The sequence below is a fragment of the Schistocerca nitens genome, chromosome 10 (assembly GCF_023898315.1).
Source record: "Schistocerca nitens isolate TAMUIC-IGC-003100 chromosome 10, iqSchNite1.1, whole genome shotgun sequence".
Taxonomy (NCBI): Eukaryota; Metazoa; Arthropoda; class Insecta; order Orthoptera; family Acrididae; genus Schistocerca; species Schistocerca nitens.
The window spans coordinates 219,372,761-219,397,681 of NC_064623.1; the positions used below are offsets into that span (position 1 = coordinate 219,372,761).

A 24,921-nucleotide genomic window follows, 5' to 3' on the forward strand; every position below is an offset into this window, starting at 1 on the left:
GTACTTAAATTACGTTTCCTACAAACCATCCACAATATAAGCAATGGTTATCTTTTTCTCTAAATTACATGCTGATCTCGCAATCCATACTCAGTGACATCTTGCATGTATAATTAATCTTGGTCGTAGTCACCCGTACAAAGAGACATATATTCTATAGAAACAAGTACCTGGAACTAAATGTGATGGGAAATGGGTGGGAATGTTCTTGTGCGTAGTCAAATCATTGCTTGCAGATGCTTCTTTGTTATTGAAACATCTGAGTCAATTTCCTATTTTCCTGCGTATCTTTGATGATTTCCTGCCGCGCATACGAAATTTAAATTGTGCGTCAAATTCGAAAGGAAAATAACCTGGCTGATTGTTGGCTCTTGTTTTATTTTAGTATCTAACAATAGCTTGGTTCTGAACTGTTCATTTGTTAAACGTGAAATGTGAGTATATATATTTATCGACGAAACAAGTACGAATACATTAGCAATACGTTCTGTCAGGAACAGAACAGACACAAATGAGTAGATGCAGTATGAGGAAAAAGGATGTGAAATTAGTTTTAAATGGAAGACTACTGCCGTGCTGGAACATAACAAACATGTGTCATTGCGGGTGTTACTGTTTTAGGTTAGAGGCACAATTTACTGTGCTGTCAACACGCATCTGTAATATTGTGTTTAGAAGTTATTAATCTATGTAGTCTCTGTATAAATGCAAAAAAGAAAAGAAAAACAATACACTTTTTACGTGTATTCATGTGACTTCCAATTTACAGAGGTAATAATTAATATACGGCACCTCAGTAAGCAGTTACGCTTATTCATAGATGTTTGAATTTTGCTCTTATATACCGAAATATAAATAGTTTTCATTGCGGGTGCCGACAAAATTAATACTTTATACGGAATTGCTTACCAAATTACCACTGACACTGCTGGTGGTAACTCTAGCAAGAATCGTTCATATGACGGAAGAATATTTTTATTCGGAAAAAAAATATTCAGCTCTTCTTGGGAAAACAATATTATTTCGCTGAAGCAATCCTCTCTGATTCCTCATATACGGCTTGTGTAATGTAGTTTTACTTGTACAAATGACACAAAAATATATGAAGATTCACTAGAAGTATTCCAGAAGTGCCTTGTTACACATATCATGAATAAAAATCAAAGTATCTTATGACCCGAGATTTTAGTAGGCCTTGCACAGTGCCAGGAAGCTGAGATGATGCATTATCTAAATTTTTCTGTGATAATGGCAACTTTTAAATAATGTTTTTAAAGGTTAAGGACGATTCTTGTGTAATGTGTATAAATAAGTCTTTACGAGATTCTATTCCTTTTACTCAAGTCTGTCTGCATAGATATGGAATTATAGTTACATCAGACAACATAACTTTTTTTTTTTTTTTTAGTACATCAGATGAATTGTGAAAAGAGGATTGTTCCATAGATTTACAGTCCAGACGATGTGATTCCAGTTTGAATTTGTAGATGAACAAGACTGGAAAGTTTTATTCAATTTATTAATGTCACCTGTTTGGGATTATTTCCTCAAGAGAAACATTTTTGAGTAACTCTTATCTAAATCATTTTCCATGTCAGAAAACTGTGTAATTCAGCACTTGTAAGTTAGTTAGATTCCCATGTTTTATTACGAGATCTTTCTTCTTGATCACAGAATTGGATTATATTTTCATGTATTAATCGTGCTAAGTTGACACTTGGCGTGCTGGCCAATGGGAGCGGTTGTAAATGGGAAATGCCTTTGCAGTCGCTCCTATCAACCGTTGCGCCGAGTGTCAACTTTGTTTGCCTGTGCAATATAATGTATATGGAAGGCAACACTGATGTTTAAAATAACAACCTGTGAGATTCGCCAAAAAGCAGTATTGAGAGGAGCTGAATTTTTCATTCAGTACATAACAATCTCCTGCTATCAGCTATGTACCTTTTTGAAGAATGCCATGTTTGAAGCATACAGTTGAACCACATTTGTATCAGAATGTAAATATAACCAATTATAATGCAACCAGCTGTAATATATTTTGCATACAGAACAACATATTACTGGATTTTAAAATGCTATTCATCCCCAGAAACCTGACTCCTGCAAACACTTTTCACTGGAAAACTATTGAATATTCTGTGGTACTATTACACACAATTTGTCTCAGTAATGTGAAGAGAAAAAAAAGTTTGAATTGACAGTGGTGAAAGTACTGGGCTCATACTTGGGAAGAATGACAATCAAAACCCAGTCGATTCATCCAGATTTATCTTTCCTTCGTCAATTGAAGTGAGCACTGAGACATTTCCAAGGACATAGCAAATTTCCTTCCCCATCTTTGTCCTCTTAAATCTCAAGTTCCAGTCCTTCCTTGCTCTCTTTCGATGAAGATAAGTTAAAGTCAGGTTGAAATATCAACAAAATGAGGAAAAGGATAGATTATAGTTTAGGATCATTCCACACACAATCATCCAGCCAAAAGTAGATATAAAACCCAAGGCTTTTGAATTTGTTCCAAAACTTATATGTGAAATGTATACATAAAGATAAGAAAATATCCAAAGTTTCATCGAATTCTAACAAGCAGTTTCTGAGTTATCACCAGTTAAAGTTTTAGGCTAATTGTATTTCTGAGGACGATTAAGATGTAACTAAAGTGTGCATGCTTTTACAGAATTTGAAGCAAAATCGTTAGGTTTGAATCAAGAGCCTTGAAATTTTCACTGGTTTGTTCTAAATTAAACACTGAAACTGTTAGATCTACAAAATTCCGATTTATAATGTTCATTCATATCGAAAAACTGTACTGAAACTCAAAATATTGTTAATTTCAAAATTGTGTCGTAGGCGTAGAAAATTATGAATAGCTAAAATCTCTCCAAATAACTCAATACAACCATATATTTTCGAAAATGGCATAAAATTACCTTTTAAATGGTGCAAAAAAATTGCTGGGGGTTCCAAGTTGTAACAATTTTATCTTATATGGAGGTCAAAACAAGTTTTATCTATTCAAAATGTATGGAACGGCGGTTTAAAGTTCAAAAAGGTTATGTAGAAGTAAAAGGTTTTAAAACTATAATTTGAAAGATCAGCAAATGAAAACAGTAATTTATTCGTACATTTTTTGTTATATATTTTTAAATTGGGGCAAATATTTTACTGTAGTTGGGTTGTAATTTTATTTATGTTTTTTTTTGTTTTATTTAGCTGAAGTTAGTCAAGAAACATACAACATTTTTGGAGTCAAAAGTGTGTTGAAGTTCAGATAAGGCAGTACTACTACTACTATGCAAGTACGCACATGAAAAATTCAGCAGTCTGCCGGTTGTCTTCGTCAAGACATGCAATTGAAGTCAGGACATGAAACCCTCCCTCCCCTCATGTAGAAAACTGTTGAATGAGGCAATGTCTACTTTTCAAGATATTGCTCTACTTGAAAGTGATGAAGCAAATGAGAGTGAATTAACCACTGCAAAAAGAGTAGTAGAAAGAGAAAAGTTGAACAAAATGCTTTTAGGGTTGGGTGTGACACCACTTAAACGTCAGTCATTATCTACCTAATCGAAGAAAAAATATGCTAAAAAGTTTAAAAAGGCAAAAGACCAGGTTAAAAAAAGTTGTTATTTGTTTTGAAAGTATAAGAATACAACAATTCAAGTGAACCTGACAGTGCAACTAAAGGTAAGGAATTGAAGAAAAAAAATCTGAGAATCTTGATCATTTAGTGGATGCTATAAAGGGAAAACTGTAGACAAACTTTACCACATGGGAAAAAAATAGAGATATTAACAATCACTCCAAAGTCTTAGTCTTGCAGAAAACTTGTGGAAAAATATAATGTACCAGAATATTTATTGTGAAAAGCCAGAATGCTTGCAAACGAGAAAGGTGTTTTGGCTTTGACAGAACCCAAACATGGCAGAATCCTTCCCTAAGAAACAATAAACCTTGTCCAACTGTTTTATGAAGATGACGAATTTTCTTTCTTGTTGCCAGGTGCTAAAAACAAAGTTAGTATACAAAAAAATAGTTACAAGTAGAAAATAATCCTTTTATGCAACTCAGAGGAACTGTTTATTGTGTTTAAAGAAAAACACTCAAATATTAAAATTAGATTTTCCAAATTTGGCTCCTTAAGACTGAAATGGTGTGTGCTTGCTGGTTCACCTGGAACTCACAGTGTATGTGTTTGCTTGTACCACCAAAACATTGAGCTTCTAGCAAATGCTCTGAACCAGCATGATCAAGAATCAATACACACTATGATGGACAAATTGTTTTGTGATAGACAAAACAGGGACTGTAGGTTAAGACATTGTGATGTGTGCCCGAAAACAAGTGAATCACTGTAGCAACATCTAAGAGAAATACTAGAAGACTATGATGAAGATGAAGACATTAAATTTTCGCAGTGGGTTTCAAGTGATGGCAGAATGACTTTACAAACAATGCTACCACCTTGCAAAGAGTTTACTGATTTTACTATAAAAAAAATTGAGTCTCTGATACCTCATTATTATGTCATAAAAACTCAAAACTCTTACATGAAGCAGAGGAAAGAAAATTTGGCATTTAATGCGGTTTTAGTTCTTATGGATTTTGCAGAAAACTATAACTTCATTCTGCAAAATGAAGTGCAATCCTACCATTGGGGCCACTTGAGCTGCTCAGTTCATCCAGTAGTGATTTTTTTCTAAAAATGAAGATTCCACCGTAAAAGAAACATCATTGTGTTTCATTTCAGATGATCTAAGGCATGATGCACCATTTGTTTATTCAGTATAAGAAAAAACCATAGATTTCATAAAACAAAACTTTCCTGACGCTGACCAAATTGAGTATTTTATGGATGGTTGCAGTGCTCAGTATAAAAACTTCAAAAGCATGATAAATTTATGTTTTCATTATAAAGATTTTAAATTAATCACAAGCTGGTCATTTCATGCTATGAGTCACGGTAAAACAACATGCGATGGGATCGGGGGAACAGTCAAGAGAACTGTTACAAAAAAATCTTGCTGAGCAGTAGGCAAAGTGAGCTGATTATATACACTGAACAAACGTAAAATTTCTGTTAAAGTTTATTCTCAAAAATATTCTGTTTAAAGGAAGAAGAAATTGAAACTAAAGGAACAGTGCTTGAAACTAGATTTCAAACGGGTTAAACAATAGGGGGTACATGAAGTTTCCATTATTTTAGGCCAACTTCTTGCGAAGAAATTACAGCCAAATGAGTGAGTTCAGACTTGGAAATTTTGTTGAAACAAAATATTTTTATGACTGTCCCAACTATTAAACCTAAACTACATTCTTTTGTAGCATGTTTTTATGAACAAAACTGGTGGATTGGAATGGTTATGGGTTTCAGTGAAGAAGAAGGGAACTGTGACATTCTTTTTATGCACCCTCATGGACCAGCAGGAACTCTCTTTTGGCCTCAAAAAGAAGAAGGATGTCCTGTTCCACCAGCCCATCTTCTATGTGTACTAGCTTCTCCAGAGATAGCATCTCAGTTCAGCAGATCATATAAGATTGATGCTAATTCCCAAAAGGAAACCATCAAAACATGGAACAATTTCAATTCTTTATTGTAAAAAAAAACCTTAATGGACATTTAAGTGTAGGTATTGTACATACAGCTTCATATAAACGTAGTATAGTACTTCAACTGACTAATTATTAAAGTTATCGAAACCTCTTTGTACAAAGGATTTGTTTGAAAACGAGTAATTGCCAATTCATGTATTCCAATGTAAGTAAACCTATTTTGTAAAATTCTCAATGTGTGTGTCTTTTATTTTAAAATAATTTATACATAAAACTTGAGTTAATCTGGTATTTTCACAGTTGAATTGACTTCAAATATTTGATTATTGTATCAAACATGTATTTTACAAAGTAAATTACAAAATTTGAATTCAATTTGTTATATAATTGTTACAACTAAGAACCCCACCAATTTTTTGCACCATTTGAAATGTAATTTTATGCTGTTTTCATAAGTAAATGGTTGTATTGGATTATTTGGAGAGAGATTTTAGCTATTCATAATTTTCTACGTCTACATCACAGTTTTGAAATTAACAATATTTTGAGTTTTAGTACAGTTTTTCAATATGAATGAACATTATAAATCATATTTTGTAGATCCATCAGTTTCAAGGCTCTAGCTTCAAAACTAATGATTTTGCTTCAAATTCTGTAAAAGCGTGCACACTTTAGTTTCATCTTAATCACCCTCAGAAATACAATTAGCCTAAAACTTTAAATGGTGATAACTCAGAAACTACTTGTTAGAGTTGGATGAAACTTGGAAGATTTTCTTGTCTTTATGCATACAATTCAAATATAAATTTTCATAAACATCTGTGACAAGTGGGTGCAGGGCCCTGCATGACTTAGTATAGAATGACCCTTTAGCTGTATTCCAGTGTTTGCTGTGTTTGTTGTTTGCTGTGTTTGTTGTTAGAAGTGCGTTAACTATTGCCATTGATACAACAGATTCTGTTTTGTTTTGTATTGTATTAGTCATTCAGCTATAAATAAATTATGAAAATAGCTGCTTTGGTGGTCATAATGTTATAAAATTTTCTGACACCGGAGAATATCCTGTTCATGTAGACACACAAGAATATCCAAAATGAAAGAGTCACACAGAACAGAATACAGGGTCTATGTACCGCAATAACTGATGACATCAGTACAGTTAACCATGAGTAAAATGTGGTAAAATGCCAAGTTTCTGCATTCAGATACCTGGTAGTACTAAGTGAGATACTTGTAGATGCTATACAGGAACACTGAAGTAAACAATAAAATTATTTTGTGACTCCAAGGGGACTGTCAAATAAAGTCTCAAAAGTATGACTTGGTAGAAATAAAAAAGAAAAGCTGTGTTATATGTCCTGGACATCTGCTTTGGAAATTCCAAGAACTTGTTTTCTAAATAAAATCTGTAGACTCTTCTTGGCATATACATGTAATTCCCAAAAGTACTGTAAAAGTTATATTAGATTAAAAGAGTGTGTTACTGGATACGCCCCCTCCCCTCCCCCTCCTGAAATCTTGGTTGTTGTGACGGAGTGATCGGTAGTGTAGCACGAGGTCTAGGTTAGGCAGAAGTTGATAAGGTATTTGTGATCTGACGAAACCAGTGAATGTGGAGGCAGAATATAGGTTATGGTGACAGATGGATCTGTAGCATAGCCTAATTTTTATGTTTGCACCAGATGCATCTTATGTACGTATATTGCACATAAACTATGAAAAATGCAAGGTGATCCACTACATAACTTTTAACCACAATTTGCACAAAGGCATATCATATCAGCATCCATTTGACACCCGATGTGTGATTGGGACAGGAAGGAGTCACAGCATGTGGTAAAATAAAAAGATTTTTTTATTATGCCTGTTCCATGGACATGGAGAAGTAATTGTATTGGTGAGGGCAGGTAGGAAAGGTTTCACCACCAGTTAACAGTATTCTTATCAATAGGCTTTGTTGTCATAGTCCTATGGTCTCAAACTAGATTGGCCATTTCTGGTACCGTATCCCCCTTGTTTCCTTTCATTCCCTTCCAACTGCATTAAATGTATCCTGTTGCTTTTGAGCCCCCACCCCCTCGTCACCCTGTCACCCCTTCCCACTCTGATTTTTCCACCAGTGATTATTATACTTCCCTTTCTTGTAACTTTACTGCTGTGGCAGAGTACCCTCAATGTAGTTTCGTGTTTTTATTTGAAAATTCTCTATCCACAACTGAGAAGGGACATGAACTACAGACAAGAACACATACGAATGATGAATTGTTTTCCACAAAATCATTAAAACCTTTCTCAAGCATTAAAAACATAAAATATACCCTTCTCCAGTAGCTAATTTTTTTTTTTTTATCTATACTCTGTAAATTTGTAAGATCATGTCAGAGAGCAATTTCAGTTACATTCCATCCATTAATGTGATATGGGAAGAATGACCATTGAATTTATCTACAAAATACAGAAAAGGATAGATTGCTACTCACCGTAAATATGACACATTGAGTTGCAGACAGCACAACAAAAAGACTGTTATGATTTAGCTTTTGGCCAAAGCCTTCTTTAGAAAAGAAAACACACACACGTTTATTCAAACAAGCAAGCACACCTCATGCATACATGGCCGCCATCTCTAGCAGCTCAGACCTGGGAACACTTCTATTAGTGGACAGAGGAAACTTTAGAATATATCCAAATTATGTCTCAAGAAAGTAGAAAAAATGTAATTTACCATTTGTTTCTTACCTCAGCGGTTGTTATACATCTTAGAAATCTATCACTATGAACAAAATGACAAACAGTAACAGCTACAAAAATGCATACTGCAGAATTGTAATAATAGTATAAACAAGAATATCAAACACAATGTATTAATTTAATGTGTTCAGTGCCAGATTCAAGAACTGCAGGTGCAACTGAAATGCATTAAAAAAACAAATTTTAAAATACAGGGTGATTCAAAAAGAATACCACAACTTTAAAAATGTGTATTTAATGAAAGAAACATAATATAAACTTCTGTTATACATCATTACAAAGAGTATTTAAAAAGTTTTTTTTTTCACTCAAAAACAAGTTCAGAGATGTTCAATATGGCCCCCTCCAGATACACGAGCAATATCAACCCGATACTCCAACTCGTTCCACACTCTCTGTAGCATATCAGGCGTAACAGTTTGGATAGCTGCTGTTATTTCTCGTTTCAAATCATCAATGGTGGCTGGGAGAGGTGGCCGAAACACCATATCCTTAACATACCCCCATAAGAAAAAATCACAGGGGGTAAGATCAGGGCTTCTTGGAGGCCAGTGATGAAGTGCTCTGTCACGGGCTGCCTGGCGGCCGATCCATCGCCTCGGGTAGTTGACGTTCAGATTTCATAACTAACCTTTTTCGTAGGACTCTCCATACAGTTGATTGTGGAATTTGCAGCTCTCTGCTAGATCTGCGAGTCGATTTTCCTGGGCTGCGAACAAATGCTTCCTGGATGCGTGCTACATTTTCATCACTCGTTCTCGGCCGTCCAGAACTTTTCCCTTTGCACAAACACCCATTCTCTGTAAACTGTTTATACCAACGTTTAATACACCACCTATCAGGAGGTTTAACACCATATTTCGTTCGAAATGCACACTGAACAACTGTCGTCGATTCACTTCTGCCGTACTCAATAACACAAAAAGCTTTCTGTTGAGCGGTCGCCATCTTAGCATCAACTGACGCTGACGCCTAGTCAACAGCGCCTCAAGTGAACAAATGTACAACTAAATGAAACTTTATAGCTCCCTTAATTCACCAACAGGTAGTGCTTAGCTCTGCCATTTGTCGTTGCAGAGTTTTAAATTCCTAAAGTTGTGTTATTCTTTTTGAATCACCCTGTATTTTGAGTTTTTCTTAACCACTGCATGAACTCACAAAGTTAATTCAAACCAGCCCCTCTTCATAATAAGAATGAAATTTTTTATCTGTGCACGCATTATCGGTAATCGTCAGTAGGCCAAGATAAAAATCAAAGAGCAGACTACATTATGATGAAAACTGTAGTGGAATCTTCTTATTCATATTACCATCCCTGTTGAAATACAGCAAAATTTAGAAAATTTATTTATTTTGCTTCATGGAAGAAATATAAGAGGAAACTGGCTCATACTCTAGTAATTCCAGTTCCAATTGTAAACTTGGACATGCCTCGGGAAACCACCCCAAGCTCTCATTAAAAATGTTGATATAAAGGCTTGTCGTGCTGTCTACTGTCAATAACAGTATAGCAGTATGTGCTGTCAGCAATACCAATCAAAAGTGCCTCCTTAATAACATATTCACCAGAGCATTTGAATGACACAATGTGTGTGTCAGTCTTTCTGTGCTCTGTCTATGGTGTGTGTGTGTGTGTGTGTGTGTGTGTGTGTGTGTGTGTGAGAGAGAGAGAGAGAGAGAGAGAGAGAGAGTTTCTTCCGATTCCATTTGCTTATGGCAGGAGGTGAAGGATGACTGTTTAATGTCACTGTGTGGTCTGTTTTAGCCTGACTGGTCTCTACGGGATTGAAGTGTATGGGGATGTAATGCTATAAGTTGCTTGATTCCTGATTTAATTCTGTTTCTCAAAACTTTGTTAGAAGGCTTTCATGGGATTGCTCCCATCTGTCTTCAGGTGTCTCCTAGTTCAGGTTTCTCAGTATTTCTGAGATGCTCTTTGGCAAGTCAGGCAAACCTGTGACAATGCTGCCTATTACATACATTAAGTATCCCTTGTTCTATTTGGTATGGGTCCCATACATATGAGCAATATTCTAGGATGGGTTGCATTGGTGTTTCATAAGTAATCTCCTTTGTATGTTGACTGCATTATCCCAGTATTCTATTAACAAACCACTTTCTTCCAACTGCTTTATCCATGACTGAGTCTGTATGATCATTCAATTTCATATCCCCACAGATTGTTACACCAGGTACTTATATAAGGTGACTGATTCCAGTTTGACTCAGTGATATTGTAGTCATAGAATACTGCATTTCTGGACATTGTGAACTAAAGAATTTTACATTTCTTAGCATTTGAAGGAAGGTGGCAGTGAAACTTCATGCTAGATTGAAACTGTGTAACAGACTGAAACATGAACTCAGTATCTTGTTTTTCATTATGGCAAGTAACCACACTTTGAAATCATATCAAGATCTGAATGGGTATTTGCATAACTTTCTGGTGATTAGTATTGAACATCTGGAGCATATTACATCAACTAAATATTCAGGGGTAATACCGAGAGGCAGTACAAAGTGGAACAAACAAGTATGGCCTGTAATAAGTGAGGCAAATGGAAGACGTAGATTTTCAATTACAGTTCTTGGGTTTATTACAGAATAACACTGTGGAATCCCACAGCAGCTGTCCGACTTCATCAGGTGATGGGCATTGCTATAGTCACTGCTGCAGGACGTGACTGATGATACATAACGGCATCAATGTTTATCGAGATCATGAGCAGGAATTGACATGGCTGAGAGGTGCTCACAGTTGTATGAAACTAGCAATCAGAGTACCCCCTGCTGAGACCCGAAGAGAGGCTTTCCACATGTGTACTATGAGCAGTGATGGTGCTGTTGAACTGTACTGTGGTTAAATGCTGAATTGACTCTGTAATGTATTGCATCAGATCAGGGATTGAAGGTTCTTGTTTCTCTCGTTTAAATTTAATGACAACCAATGCTGGATTCCCGGTAGTGCTTGGTTGAAATCCAAAATCACTGTTGATAGGATCATCTGCTGTATGGATATGGATGGTCTCCTTAACAGTACAAACCTAGACTGATGACGCTGAAGATAAAGCGTTAGATCTCTCATAAGACATCCGATGCTCCGTGTTCAGACAGTCCACCTCGTTGGTTCGGTGCATGACTGTTTGTCGATAGTGTGGAACATAATGTTGTAGCACAGTATGACACGTCTGCCCAGTATAAGACTTCTCACACTGCCATGGTGTTTCCAAGATTATATCTTTTCCTCAGTTTTGGTGGTGGAAACACACATAGTGTGTCTTGAGGATCTTTTCGATTCTTGAAGACTTTCTGCCAAAGTACAACAAGAAGACCACTGCAGTGGGTATCTCCGCATCTTCATTCACATCCCTCAATTGAACTCACTTTGATTCGAATGCATTACATATCTATTTAACAGAATAGCCAGACAGACTATTGAAACATTGTTCTTAGGTGTTGCAACTCACCTGGCAGGCTGTCAGGATCTGAGACCACATGTACTTAACAGATCACACACTTTGACTTGACTCCCAAGCGGAGAGTGCTGGAAGAGAAAGCTTGTGATCAGCTCATAGCACACTGGCTGCTGAGACGTGCCACACCTCCTTTTCCCAGAGCAGCCTTTCTATAACTTTTAAAGGAAATGAATATGAAACATATTTATACATCGTAGAAGTGACACAACAAGTTGATGGTGACTTGCTAGAAGGAACAGATATGGCTTCTTCGCTCAGTAATTGTAAGTAGCATTAACAGTCACTATGCACAACACCACACACGAATCAATACTAGCTCTGCCATAACTAGTTATTGCTATGGCGTAGAATACAGTTATGTAACTGAGGTTAGCCACGTGTGTGAACAATTTGGAGTGGCACTTTCATCAATCAGAGAGGGGCTGAGTTAAATTGTGCAATCAGTTTGTACCCAGGAGCACAAGACATTATTGCTTTGTCCAAGACGACAGCTTTTGATCTGCAAATATAACTGTGTGAATCTGTTTGTGGTAAACATTTGTGTCCCAGTGTTCCGTTGCTTTTTCTTGTAAACATGACATCCAGAAATGGTGAGCTGCCAATTTTTTCCACATTTGTGGTGAATTGATTATTCAGGTTGAGTGAGTTCAAATGCTATAGAAACAGAGGTCAACATACCATCAATAGCAGGAAGATTGGAGAGTTATCAACTGCAGTCCTTTTGCCTCAAAGTCTGCTATAAAATAGTTTGCCACCTTAGGAGACATGGGTCTTCCCATGTCAACATTTCCCACTTTTTCAAAGTAATGGGTGGTAAATAAGAAATAGATTGAGATAAGCACATATTTAAATAATGACATAATGTCTTTCTCAAACCTACTGCTAATAAGCTCCAATGAGTTCTGTAGGGGCACTTTCATAAATAAGGATTCAACATTAAAGCTAACTAAAAGATCAAACAGTGGAAATTCCTGGTATCACTATCAATAGTGTAGGAAAAGGCAGATGGCTACTCACTGTAAAGAAGGCATAAGTTGCAGACAGGCGCAATTAAAAGACACATCCATAAAGCTTTTGGCCACAGTATTCATCAGCAAAAGAGAAACACACACCATTCATACACACAAGCAAGCACATCTCATGCACATATGACCGCCAGCTCTACATGGCAATATGTGCCTGGTTGTGTGTGTGTGAATGGTGTGTGTGTGTGTGAATGGTGTGTGTGTGTGAATGGTGTGTGTTTCTCTTTTGCTGATGAAGGCTGTGGCTGAAAGCTTTGTGTAAGCATCTTTTAATGGTTCCTGTCTGCAACTTAACGTGTCTTCTTTACAGTAAGTAGCAATCTGTCTAACCAAATGATCAGACAGTTGTAGTGTAACTGTTTTCAGGCATCCTATGAAAGTCCTTAAACCCCAAATGTTATGGTTACATTTGCCTATGAGAGGTCGGAACAGTGATGTAAGATGTTTAGCCAAAAAAATAAGTAAGTGCTCCAGTGTTATTATGGTCCACCTCCATAGTTCAGTGGTCAGCATATTAACGGCTGTGTAGAGGACCCAGGTTTGATTCTTGGTACTGCCAGGAATTTTTCAGTGGTCTGAGGATTGGAATGGAGTGCACTAAGGATTGTGAGCTCTATAGAGGAGCTACTTATTGAAAAGTAGCAGCTCCAAGGGAAGCCAACAGCAACCAGGTGAGTGGTGTGTTGATGTGCTGACCCATGCCCTTCCATACAACATCAGATGATGCCATCTGCAAACGATGATATGACAGTCAATTGGTTTGTCTGGGCCGGAATGTGCAGATTTGCTTTTGCAGTGTTGCTATGGGCCAAAGAGGTGGCCTATTCTTCTTAATCTTAGATAGGCCGTCTAGTTCTGGGGGAGCCACAGGCTGTTGATGCAGGCACTTGATGTCTGCCAGAATAAAACTCGTCTTGAAGTCTTAGAGTTTTTGTGAGAGTTTTGCCTAACCAATCCTCTCCTTGCTTGTGATATGCAGGATCATAACACAATACATATATCTTGCTGTTGTACTCAGTACATATGAGAAGGACGACAATGATCCCTTTGTTGGCAGGTAAACGGATGAGGTCTTGGTCTACTCTTCTCACAGAGCGTCTCCTTCTGCTGAAGTTATACTGAATCTTGGGTTAAAATTCAGCAGATATGTCACTGAATCTCTTCTGCAACCTCTCTGGAAACTTTCAAGATTGCCTGTGCTATTCCAGGTATCACATTGTTGACTGAGGCTGTACCAGGTGTCATTGCATAATGCAGACTTCCCTCAAGCACTGAATCCACTGTATTATCCTAAGCCTTGTCCATGAGATTAAAACAGTTAATATGTCCACAAAAATAATCAATGTCGAGATTTGCTTTTGCAGTGTTGCCATGGGCAGTTACATTAGATTAAACACAGTCCATCATTGTGGTACATTTTCTTGTGATTGGCTCCAAGTGGGGCTTACTTTGCCATTTGGTGAACCTTTGCTGTTGTTTGGTCCAAGCACTAGCAGATTCTCAAAAACAGATGTAAACTATCCCGAGAAAGTTTATTAGCAAAGCTTAAGAACTGGCTGTAAATGATGACTAGGAATATACTGTAATCCCATGTCTATCACTCACTTAGAGATCTTGAGGATAAGATTAGAATAATTACAGTATTCACAAAGGCATTCAAATAATCATTCTTCACACACTCCGTAAGTGAGTGGAACGGGAAGAAACCCTAGTAACTAGTGCAACGGGATGTACCCCCTTCACTCCATCTCACAGTGGTTTGCAGAGTATAGATGTAGATGAAGGTGCAGTGAAAGTAATTTCATGAGCACAATTTGTAGCTCCTGTCGCATGTAACTTACCCTCTCTCTCACAAGGACTGCACTCACTCGTCACTTAATTCTAATAGCAGATGCCGAGTCATTATTATGTTTAAATTTAGCAAACATAGGAAAAGTCTGCTTGTTATGGTGTCTCAATACAAAGGACCAGTGTGCCCAGCAATCTACCTCTCTTAGTACATAATTTGTCAAACTCGTTTATATCTTTTGCCATGTTCTACCTGTAGAGGTACCGGTCACGACTTTTCAGGCTTTCCTGGCCAATCTTGAGGAAATATTCTTCTCAGGTTTGCTGCCAGATGTTATTGTGCAGGTCCCAGACTCATTCACCGAAACAAGTATTCGACATCATCAACTGGTGGTGGTAGTTGCTCTGAACACTGTCACAAGATGCGACTGACAGAACTTGCGCATCTTTCTTGAAATTTATCGCGGCCACGAGTAGGAAGTATGCTTGCATTGAGAAGAGCTCACAGTTAGATGAAAGTAGTATTTGTAGTGTTCCCTGCTGGGAGCCAAGTATCACCAGTTGCATCTTGCAACAGTGACAATAGCAACTGCTACCACTCAATAATGTTGAACAGTTGTTTCGATGAAATATTGTGAAGCTCGCACAGTGTTATCTGGCGACATATCTGAGAAGAGTATTTGCGGCGATCCACTGGGAAAGCCTGAAAGTCAGACATAGATTTGTTGAAAAGGGTCTGGGAAAGGCCGATAGATCTGGACATCAAGCCACTTATGAGACACTAGTGCAAACAATTTATACTGTTGCTCCTGTCTGTGTGACGTCTTCATCGAGTGGGCATGATGGAAGGTAGTGAAAGAATTGAGAGACACGCTGGCAGAATTGTAACAGGTTGGTACAGTGAAAGTGCAACGGATATGCTCAGGAAACTAGAATGTGAATCTTTGAAAGAAAGGCAGCATTGTCTCTCAAAACCTTGATGGGTAAATTTAAACAACCAGTATTTGAGGAAGATTGTGGGACAGTTTTCCTGCCACCATCTTATATTTATTATGAGGATATTGAGAGTAAGGACACACAGAGAAGCATATGCAGAATCGTGTTTCCCTTGTTCAGTACACAAATGGAATAGAACAGAAAAGTGCAAATACTAGTACAGAGTAGGCTCTGCCTCCCACTGGACAGTGGATTCCAGAGGATGTATTCACATGTGCAGGTTCAATGTCTAAAAGAAGTTCTCTGAGACTGGATTACAGTGCCTCTTGTGAGGTAGCTTGTGGGTCTGAAAAAAGTTTATGAATAAAAGCCAGATTCTAATCTTTCAGTGAATTTGCTGTTAATTATTTGTTTTGCAAAATCATTGTCGAAGTTCACAAATGTCACTGAAGTGTATGTGAAGGGTGGGAAAATTAAATTAATCCAGAGAATATTTATAAGACCACAATGGAACTGAACTTTGTTACTGAACATGAGAACTGCCATCACTGAAAATGCTGGAAACTGTGACACTGATGCATTAGTCACTTGCTTTTATAACCTATGGCAGGCTGTTACGTGCCTGCGCAAGCACATCTCCCGCATTCTCTGTACTGAGTAGTTCACTGTGTCATTACATTTGAGTGAGTGAGAGGAGTAGATGTGTTTAGTGACCAGTTGAATAAAACACAAAACGGCGTTCACGGTAAATAGCATGTGTTTATTGTTGTGTTACGCGAAACACATTTCGTGGAAAATGTGAGTGGAACTGTTTGTGCAATGGTTTAAGATTGGAAGGATTTGCAAAATCTTCCACAAAGTCTACAATGCAAAAGTTTGTGGAAAAATGGAGCAAAATAGGCTCTGTAGTGAATAAAACTGTTACTGTCCAAAAACAGTTTGAACACCAGAAAATGTTGCACAAGTAAAGGAAAGGCCGGATCAAAGTCTGAATGACATTTACCTGTGCAAGTGGGAATTAAGACATCATCTTGGTGAAATGTTATAAAAACAGACCTGCATCTGCATCCTTACAAATTTACTATTATACACAAGTTAAAAGCAACCAATCGAAGTTTTGCATGTTCAGTTCTACCTGTGATTTCTGAGTGAAATGGAATCACGATTGTTGTTTTCTTAGTTTTTAATTTCTTCAGATGAGGCACATCTCAGTCTGTCAGGGTATATAAATTCATAGGACATATGCCATTATGCATAGAAGAGCTACTGAAGTAGTTGGAAGACCCATCACATAATCTTGAGATCGATGTTTGGTGTGCAATTTTTGGTCTCTGCATTGTAATGTTAGTATTCAACCAAACTGTTAATGTTGACTAGTATGTCCAGAAACATTCTAATCTAAATTAAGATCAACTCCCAGAGGGTGAAAGACTGTGTGGAAATTTTCATCAATACTGAGCAATAGCATATACTGCCCCGACAACCTTATCACAGGTGGAAGAGGCATTGCAACCTCCTGGTCACCTCAATCCCCTGATCTCTCTCCCTGTGAGCTTTACCTGCGGGTTAAATAGAAGTGTCAGATGCAGTCAAATAATCTTGACACATTGGAAGGGCTACAGCAGTATTGCTGCTATCCCTCAGACAGACCTGCTACACATGTCCCACAGTTCGATAAACTGAGCACAGTGCTGCATCGACAGCAGTGGTGACTATTTCTAGCATCTTCTGTGGTGTTTGTTAACAAGGATCAGTCTCATATCAGTCTCATTGTAAATATTTTCTTGGCCAGTTTCATTACGACTCTCCTACATAACAGTAGCAGGACAAAAATTTCAACAAGTCTGTTCTGATAAAAGTTGTGTTGGTTTTGTTAGTAACCTTAAGAGAAAATAGCAGCATACGCATCATTATTAGAAATTAGAGTCACAGCTTAAGCTCTGTTGTCCACAGCTTCTGTTTTCTTCAGAATGAAAGCTCACCGAGACTCTCAGCAGAGGCGACGAGTGTCTGTTGTCAGTTACATCCACGCAACAAGTGGTCGCCTTCGCAGACCACCCAGGGTGGAAAGACATGCACCAGCTCGCCGCTGTAGCCCAAGCAGTGGAAGAGCTAATCAACTTTTGCCAGCTGTACTCTCTCAAGATGATGTGGAGCCTGAGGAACCTCGTGCTGTTAGTACCAGTAGAAGGTAACACCAGCTTTCTGTATATTATGTTTTCACAGAATGCTATTAACTTGAGAACTTGAGTTTTGACACTGTATCAAAGTCAGCAAAGAAAAATTAGAAAAAATTGTGCAGTCATAAATTTTTGTTCAGTGGTAGGAGGGAGTGCCGTGAACAACACACTAAAAATCCGTCACTTTTTTATGTTTTTCTTTAATTTCAGAACTAAGAAGGCTAGTGAAAACATTTCCAGGTACAAAATTAAACTACATTAAATTTTCTACAAAAAAGGTCCTACTCAATTTTTCTCTAGGATTAATAGTTTCCGTGTTCAGGGGATGGAAAAGTTACAGATTATTAAAAATATTATTTTAATGGTGTGAAATTAATGTGTCTTTAAATGAACAAAACAAATGTTAAGTATATGTATCATGTCTGAGTTCAGTAGAGCCGTATTAAGAGAGAAATTGTGTCCTGGGGGTGTTACATGGTGGAGGGTGGTCAGTGTGGGATAGAAGTGCAAAGGGAGGTAGGTTGTTGGATTGCATTCGTGTGCGTCCCTCCTTCATAGATCTGGAAATTGAAGGTTGAGCTGATGAATACCCATGCTATGTACCCCACTGTGTAGCAAGAAGCAACTATGGGGTGTTTCACAAAGTTATACCAACGCTCCACAGTGCACTTTATGAGTTACTAGCAACTCAGTGTACATATTTTCTACAAAATGCATTAACACTACGCAGAATGCAGATATGAGTTACTAATAATGCTAACACAAGAAATGCTTATGGATAGAACCTACATAAATCTCTGCACACCTATGCAGCTGTAGGGAAAATTGTTTCTTAGCCATCCTGTATGGCAGGTGTAATGTTCTTCCAGAAAACACAACTTTCCCTACCATAAGTGATACGCACTTTTCAGTTTATAGACAGGCTATACGTCCCCAGCATTGCCTACCCAGTTCTCTTACGTGAATTGACAAAATAACTTCACTGAGCTTGTCTTTATACCATGGAGTCATTTTTGGTTTATTTAATGAGTATGTATTTGTAAGTGTGTTGTCATTGATGGATGTGGTGTTGGTGAAAATGGATTGTATTGGTAAATATGGCATCTTTCTGCTGTCTACTATTGACAACATATTGTGAAGCGTGTAGTTATGTTGTCATTGGTGGAGGATTAATGAATGACCAGAAAATTACTTCACTTCTCTTACCATTAATTGTGTCATTGATAGACTGCATAAATATTTTCTATTTGGAAGTTGGTGACACTTGTAGAGTGGGTTGCACTGAGTAGAACTTCTTACCATACATCCAGAGTATGTCTTCCAAGATGGATGTGAATATGTCTGAGCAGTAGTTCACTATAATGCATTGCTTGACTTATTTCAAAATATCTGAAGTCGAGGCTGGAGTGACGCACTTGATACCCTTCACAGTGGGAAAAGTATTCCATACAGTGATAGTGGAGACAAATCGACATTGTCGAATAGATATTGGCAGTGTGTTATACTTCAGACAGGTTTGCTGTGTGGCAGACAGTTCACAGTTCTGTCTTGAGGTGTTTTACATAAGAGCTCACTTAACAAATGCAAGGTAGTACTCACTTAATAAACTGAAGATAAGTTTACTATATAACCAAGTCTGATGTGATGTAGTGCCGTAGATAGAGTGGAGAATCTTCTGGTTGATTTTCAGTTTGCAGACCTGAGAAGTAGGTGCGTGCATGAACACAATCCAGTGACCTATCTTCTCTTGTGCTTCTACCCCACACATGCACCTCCCTCCCCCTGTCCATACTGTTAAACTCATGCATCATGATTTATCCCTTAATACAGGTCAGCAGCATGTAGACATGATATACACATTAAATTTTTGATTTTAACCCACTTCACTTAAAGATAAACATTAATTTTATAGTGTTAAAACAATATTTTTAATAATTGTGTGATTTTTCCATCCCCAGCAATTTGGAAACTATTAGTTCTGCATAAAAAATGAATAGGACCTTTTCCAGAGGAAATTTTATGTAATTTAATTTTGTACTGGAAAACATTTTCACTAGAGTCTGCTGTTTTTGAATTATTCAAGGAAAACATAAAAAAGTGACCTTTAAACCCCTCACTCCTAGTCCAATGTTTGCAGTCCATTGTTCAGGGTTTGTAGATGTTGTTTGTGGCACTCCCTTTTACCATTGTACAAAAATTGACAACTACATGATGATTTTTCCTCCAAGTCGACCTATTTTGGTCTTTATTGACTGGGCTTCTGGAGTAGTGGACACAAACATGTAAGTTTCGAAACGCTCTATAATGCCTACATTATGTAATATGTGAACAGGAGCAGAACACGGAAGAGGGGTAGTCATTGAGTTTTAACTACCACTTTGAAAAAATAAAATTTAGTAATTAATTTGATGTTTGTTTGGAGGTATATGTGTGTAGTGCTGATACGCGTTGAAATCCCCAAACCACAGTACCGCAGCATGCCTTTAGTGGATTCACAAACAAAATAGTGCAGCCCACCTCCACTTTATAGGTGAGCTGCACCATTTTGTTTGTGGATCCTCTAGCGGCATGCTTCAGTTCCGTGGTGTGCAGATTTCAACACGTATCAGGACTGCACACATGTACCTCCAAACAAACATAAAATTAATTACTAAACTTTATTTTCTGAGGTAATAATTAAAAATTAAAGGCCAACCATTGTACTAAACTTTTTATGTAAACCGTATTTGATATTATTATTCTTTCTTTCTTTTGTCAGACGTTATGTCTGGTCTAAAATGGAAAGTGACGTGGACCTTGATCAAGCGTGACTTCCTTTCAACTGTACGGTATATGTTATATTGCATTTAGGAACTTTCGGGTAATTGAACATGTATCAATAATTACAGATTGCTGTAGTTGTATATATGTTTGGATGTAGCTGTATTGCATTGATGTACTGGTGGATATTGTGTGGTATGACTCCTGTAGTTGATAGTATAATTGGTATAATGTCAACTTTATCCTGATGCCACATGTCCTTGACTTCCTCAGCCAGTTGGATGTATTTTTCAATTTTTTCTCCTGTTTTCTTTTGTATATTTGTTGTATTAGGTATGGATATTTCGATTAGTTGTGTTAATTTCTTCTTTTTATTGGTGAGTATGATGTCAGGTTTGTTATGTGGTGTTGTTTTATCTGTTATAATGGTTCTGTTCCAGTATAATTTGTATTCATCATTCTCCAGTACATTTTGTGGTGCATACTTGTATGTGGGAACGTGTTGTTTTATAAGTTTATGTTGTAAGGCAAGCTGTTGATGTATTATATTTGCTACATTGTCATGTCTTCTGGGGTATTCTGTATTTGCTAGTATTGTACACCCGCTTGTGATGTGATCTACTGTTTCTATTTGTTGTTTGCAAAGTCTGCATTTATCTGTTGTAGTATTGGGATCTTTAATAATATGCTTGCTGTAATATCTGGTGTTTATTGTTTGATCCTGTATTGCAATCATGAATCCTTCCATCTCACTGTATATATTGCCTTTTCTTAGCCATGCGTTGGATGCGTCTTGATCGATGTGTGGCTGTGTTAGATGATACGGTGCTTGCCATGTAATGTTTTCTTTTTCCAATTTACTTTCTTCGTATCTGTTGATGTTATGTGATCTAAAGGGTTGTAGAAGTGGTTATGAAATTGCAGTGGTGTAGCTGATGTATTTATATGAGTGATTGCTTTGTGTATTTTGTTAGTTTCTGCTCGTTCTAGAAAGAATTTTCTAAAATTGTCTACCTGTCCATAACGCAGGTTTTTTATGTCAATAAATCCCCTTCCTCCTTCCTTTCTGCTTAATGTGAATCTTTCAGTTGCTGAATGTATGTGATGTATTCTATATTTGTGGCATTGTGATCATGTAAGTGTATTGAGTGCTTCTAGGTCTGTGTTACTCCATTTCACTACTCCAAATGAGTAGGTCAATATTGGTGTAGCATAAGTATTTATAGCTTTTGTCTTGTTTCTTTCTGTCAATTCTTTTTTTAGTATTTTTTTTATTCTTTGTCTATTTTTTTTCTTTTAGTTCTTCTTTAATATTTGTATTATCTATTCCTATTTTTTGTCTGTATCCTAGATATTTATAGGCATCTGTTTTTTCCATCGCTTCTATGCAGTCGCTGTGGTTATCCAATACGTAATCTTCCTGTTTAGTGTGTTTTCCCTTGACTATGCTATTTTTCTTACATTTGTCTGTTCCAAAAGCCATATTTATATCATTGCTGAATACTTCTGTTATCTTTAGTAATTGGTTGAGTTGTTGATTTGTTGCTGCCAGTAGTTTTAGATCATCCATGTATAGCAAATGTGTGATTTTGTGTGGGTATGTTCCAGTAATATTATATCCATAATTTGTATTATTTTGCATGTTGGATAGTGGGTTCAGAGCAAGGCAGAACCAGAAAGGACTTAATGAGTCTCCTTGGTATATTCCACGCTTAATCTGTATTGGCTGTGATGTCATATTATTTGAATTTGTTTGGATATTAAGTGTGGTTTTCCAATTTTTCATTACTATGTTTAGGAAGTGTATCAATTTAGGATCTTCTTTGTATATTTCCAATATTTGTAGTAACCATGAGTGGGGTACACTATCAAAAGCTTTTTGTAATCAATGTATGCATAGAGTAGCGACCTTTGTTTAGTTTTAGCTTGTTATGTCACCTCTGCATCTATTATCAGTTGCTCTTTACATCCTCATGTTCCTTTGCAACAGCCTTTTTGTTCTTCATTTATAATTTTGTTCTGTGTTGTATGTGTCATTAATTTCTGTGTAATGACTGAAGTTAATATTTTGCATATTGTTGGTAGGCATGTTATGGGGCAATATTTAGCTGGGTTTGCTGTGTCTGCTTGATCTTTAGGTTTCGAATAAGTTATTCCATGTGTAAGTGTATCAGGGAATGTCTATGGGTCTGCAATGTAACTGTTAAATAATTTAGTTAGATGTGAATGTGTTGAGGTGAACTTCTTTAGCCAGAAATTTGTTATTTTATCTTTTCCAGGGGCTTTCCAATTGTGAGTAGAATTAATTGCTTGGGTGACTTCATGTTGCAAAATTATCACTTCAGGCATTTGTGGTATCATCTTGTATGTATCTGTTTCTGCTTTATCCACCGTGCATGCCTGTTATGTTGTACCGGGTTTGACCATATGTTGCTCCAGAAGTGTTCCATGTCTGTTATGTTTGGTGGATTGTCTATTTTAATGTGTGTTATCTATTGTCTGGTAAAATTTCTTTTGGTTTGTGTTGAATGTTTGGTTTTCTTTCCTTCTATTTTCACGTTTTTTGTATCTTCTAAGTCGTTTGGCCAATGCTTGTAATTTCTGCTTCTTTTCATATAATTGCTCTATCGCTTCTTGTTGTGAAATTTTACCTAACGTTTTTCGTTTTTTTTCTGACATTTCATTTCTTATAAATTTTGTTAGCTGTCTGGTGTCTTTTCTCAGTTTTTCTATTCTGATCTGTAGCCTGTGTTGCCATGCCGGTTTTGTGGGTTTCTTCTGTGTGTTGGTTGGTTCTGTTCTGTGCCTAGTGTGTATATTAAGTATAGTGAGTGCTCCTATATAAACCAGTAGTTTTAACTCTTCCATAGTTGTGTTTTCATTTATTTTGTTGTGTATGATTGTGTTGATAGCTTTTATTGTTGTTTTGACTTGTGGGTTATTTGGCGGTCTATGCAATAATGGTCTAGTGTCTGTATTTGTGTCTTTGTATTCTATATATGTCAGCTGAAATTTTTCTTCTATATCTAACGTGTGTGTTACTTCAAGTTCTATTTGTGCTTGTTCTGGTGGCTGTCTTAAGATTTCGTTTTCCTCTGATTGTTTAATTGATGTGTTCTTTGTTTGTTTGCTCTGGGATGTTTGAGTCCATTACTGTATTTTCTTCTTCTTCTGATTGCACATTATTTTGTTCCAGTATTTGTTGTACTTGTTGTTCGATGTTTTCTAATTCTGACTGGGGTATCCTGTTATTTTTGATTATTACACGGATGTGATCAGCTAGTCGTTGTTCTGTTAAATATTTTAATTCTGGGTATCTGATAATAAATGTTGTGTATACTTGTGATCTGTATCCAGTTGTGTTGGTTCCTAGGTTTGTTGCTTGGTAATAACAGAACATGAGGTGTCGATTAACTTCATCTGACCATCTCATCCTCTGTCTTTGTTTTCCTCTTAGGGTGGTTGCTGGAAGCATATCCTGCAAAACACCTCTATTTGGATTTAAATCATTTTCCAGTTGGCTAGCAGTGTCGTTACCATTGTGGGCGGGCATAGGGTTCAAACGTCGTCCCTGACCATGACGGCGCTTGTCCGAGGCTTCTTTAGTTCTGTCCTGAACCAACTAATCACACTAAAAGGGGGGTTAGCCCTATTAGTGGTTTGTTCTTTTCGTCGCCTTTTACGACTGGCAGAACGTACCAGAGGCCTATTTTTTTCCCGGGCCTCCACGGGGTATTATTATTATTATTTCTTTTCTTTTATGGTGCTACAGTCCAGGATGAACCTTGGCCTTCCCAACGAGCTTCCGCCATCCATTACAGTCATTTGCTACCCTCCTCCAATTTCTGCATCCAAGCTTCCGTAGGTCTTCTTCCATTCCATCCAGCCATCTTGCTCAAGGTCGACCTCGCCCTCTTTGTCCTTCTGAATTACTAAAGAGAATCTTCTTTATCACCTCAGACTCCTCCATTTGTGCCACATGACCTGCCCACCTTATCCTTCCTGATCTTAAGATTTTTGTTACAGGAGCATCGGAATGTATAGTGTACGATTCTGCTTTGCACCTTTTCCTTCATTGTTCTTTCTCATACACAGGGCCAGTTATTCTCCTCAAAACTTTCCTCTCAAGTCTGTCGAGCAACCTTGCATTGGTTTCCGTCGAGGACCATGTTTCTGATGCATAAGTGAGAGTTGGTGTAACAAGGGTTTTATAAATAGCGAATTTTGTTGGGTGGCCGAGGAGTCTTGACCGAAATAAATTACTCAGGGTGAAATATGCCTTATTTGCTGATATCAGCCTAATCTTAATTTCAGTTGAGATGTCATTAAAAAAGTGACTATGAAACCAAGATACTTGAAGCTATCAACTCTTTCAAATGTGTGTCCATTCACACTGAAAGTTGATGGCATATTGGGTTGATATGCTTTCCACAGGCCCTGTATTTAGTTTTA

At 37.2% G+C, this 24,921-nt stretch overlaps 1 protein-coding gene across 1 annotated transcript in view; it reads left to right on the plus strand.

The window, feature by feature from the left end:
• The first annotated feature begins 319 nt into the window (after positions 1 to 319).
• The window catches only part of LOC126210020 (uncharacterized), a 161,887-nt gene continuing 137,285 nt past the window's right edge, over positions 320 to 24,921 (plus strand). Inside the window, exons 1-2 of the mRNA XM_049939124.1 lie at positions 320 to 434; positions 17,499 to 17,720. Of these exons, the coding sequence (XP_049795081.1) occupies positions 17,500 to 17,720 (221 nt within the window). The 5' untranslated portion in view covers positions 320 to 434; position 17,499. The remainder of the gene's footprint in view (positions 435 to 17,498; positions 17,721 to 24,921) is intronic.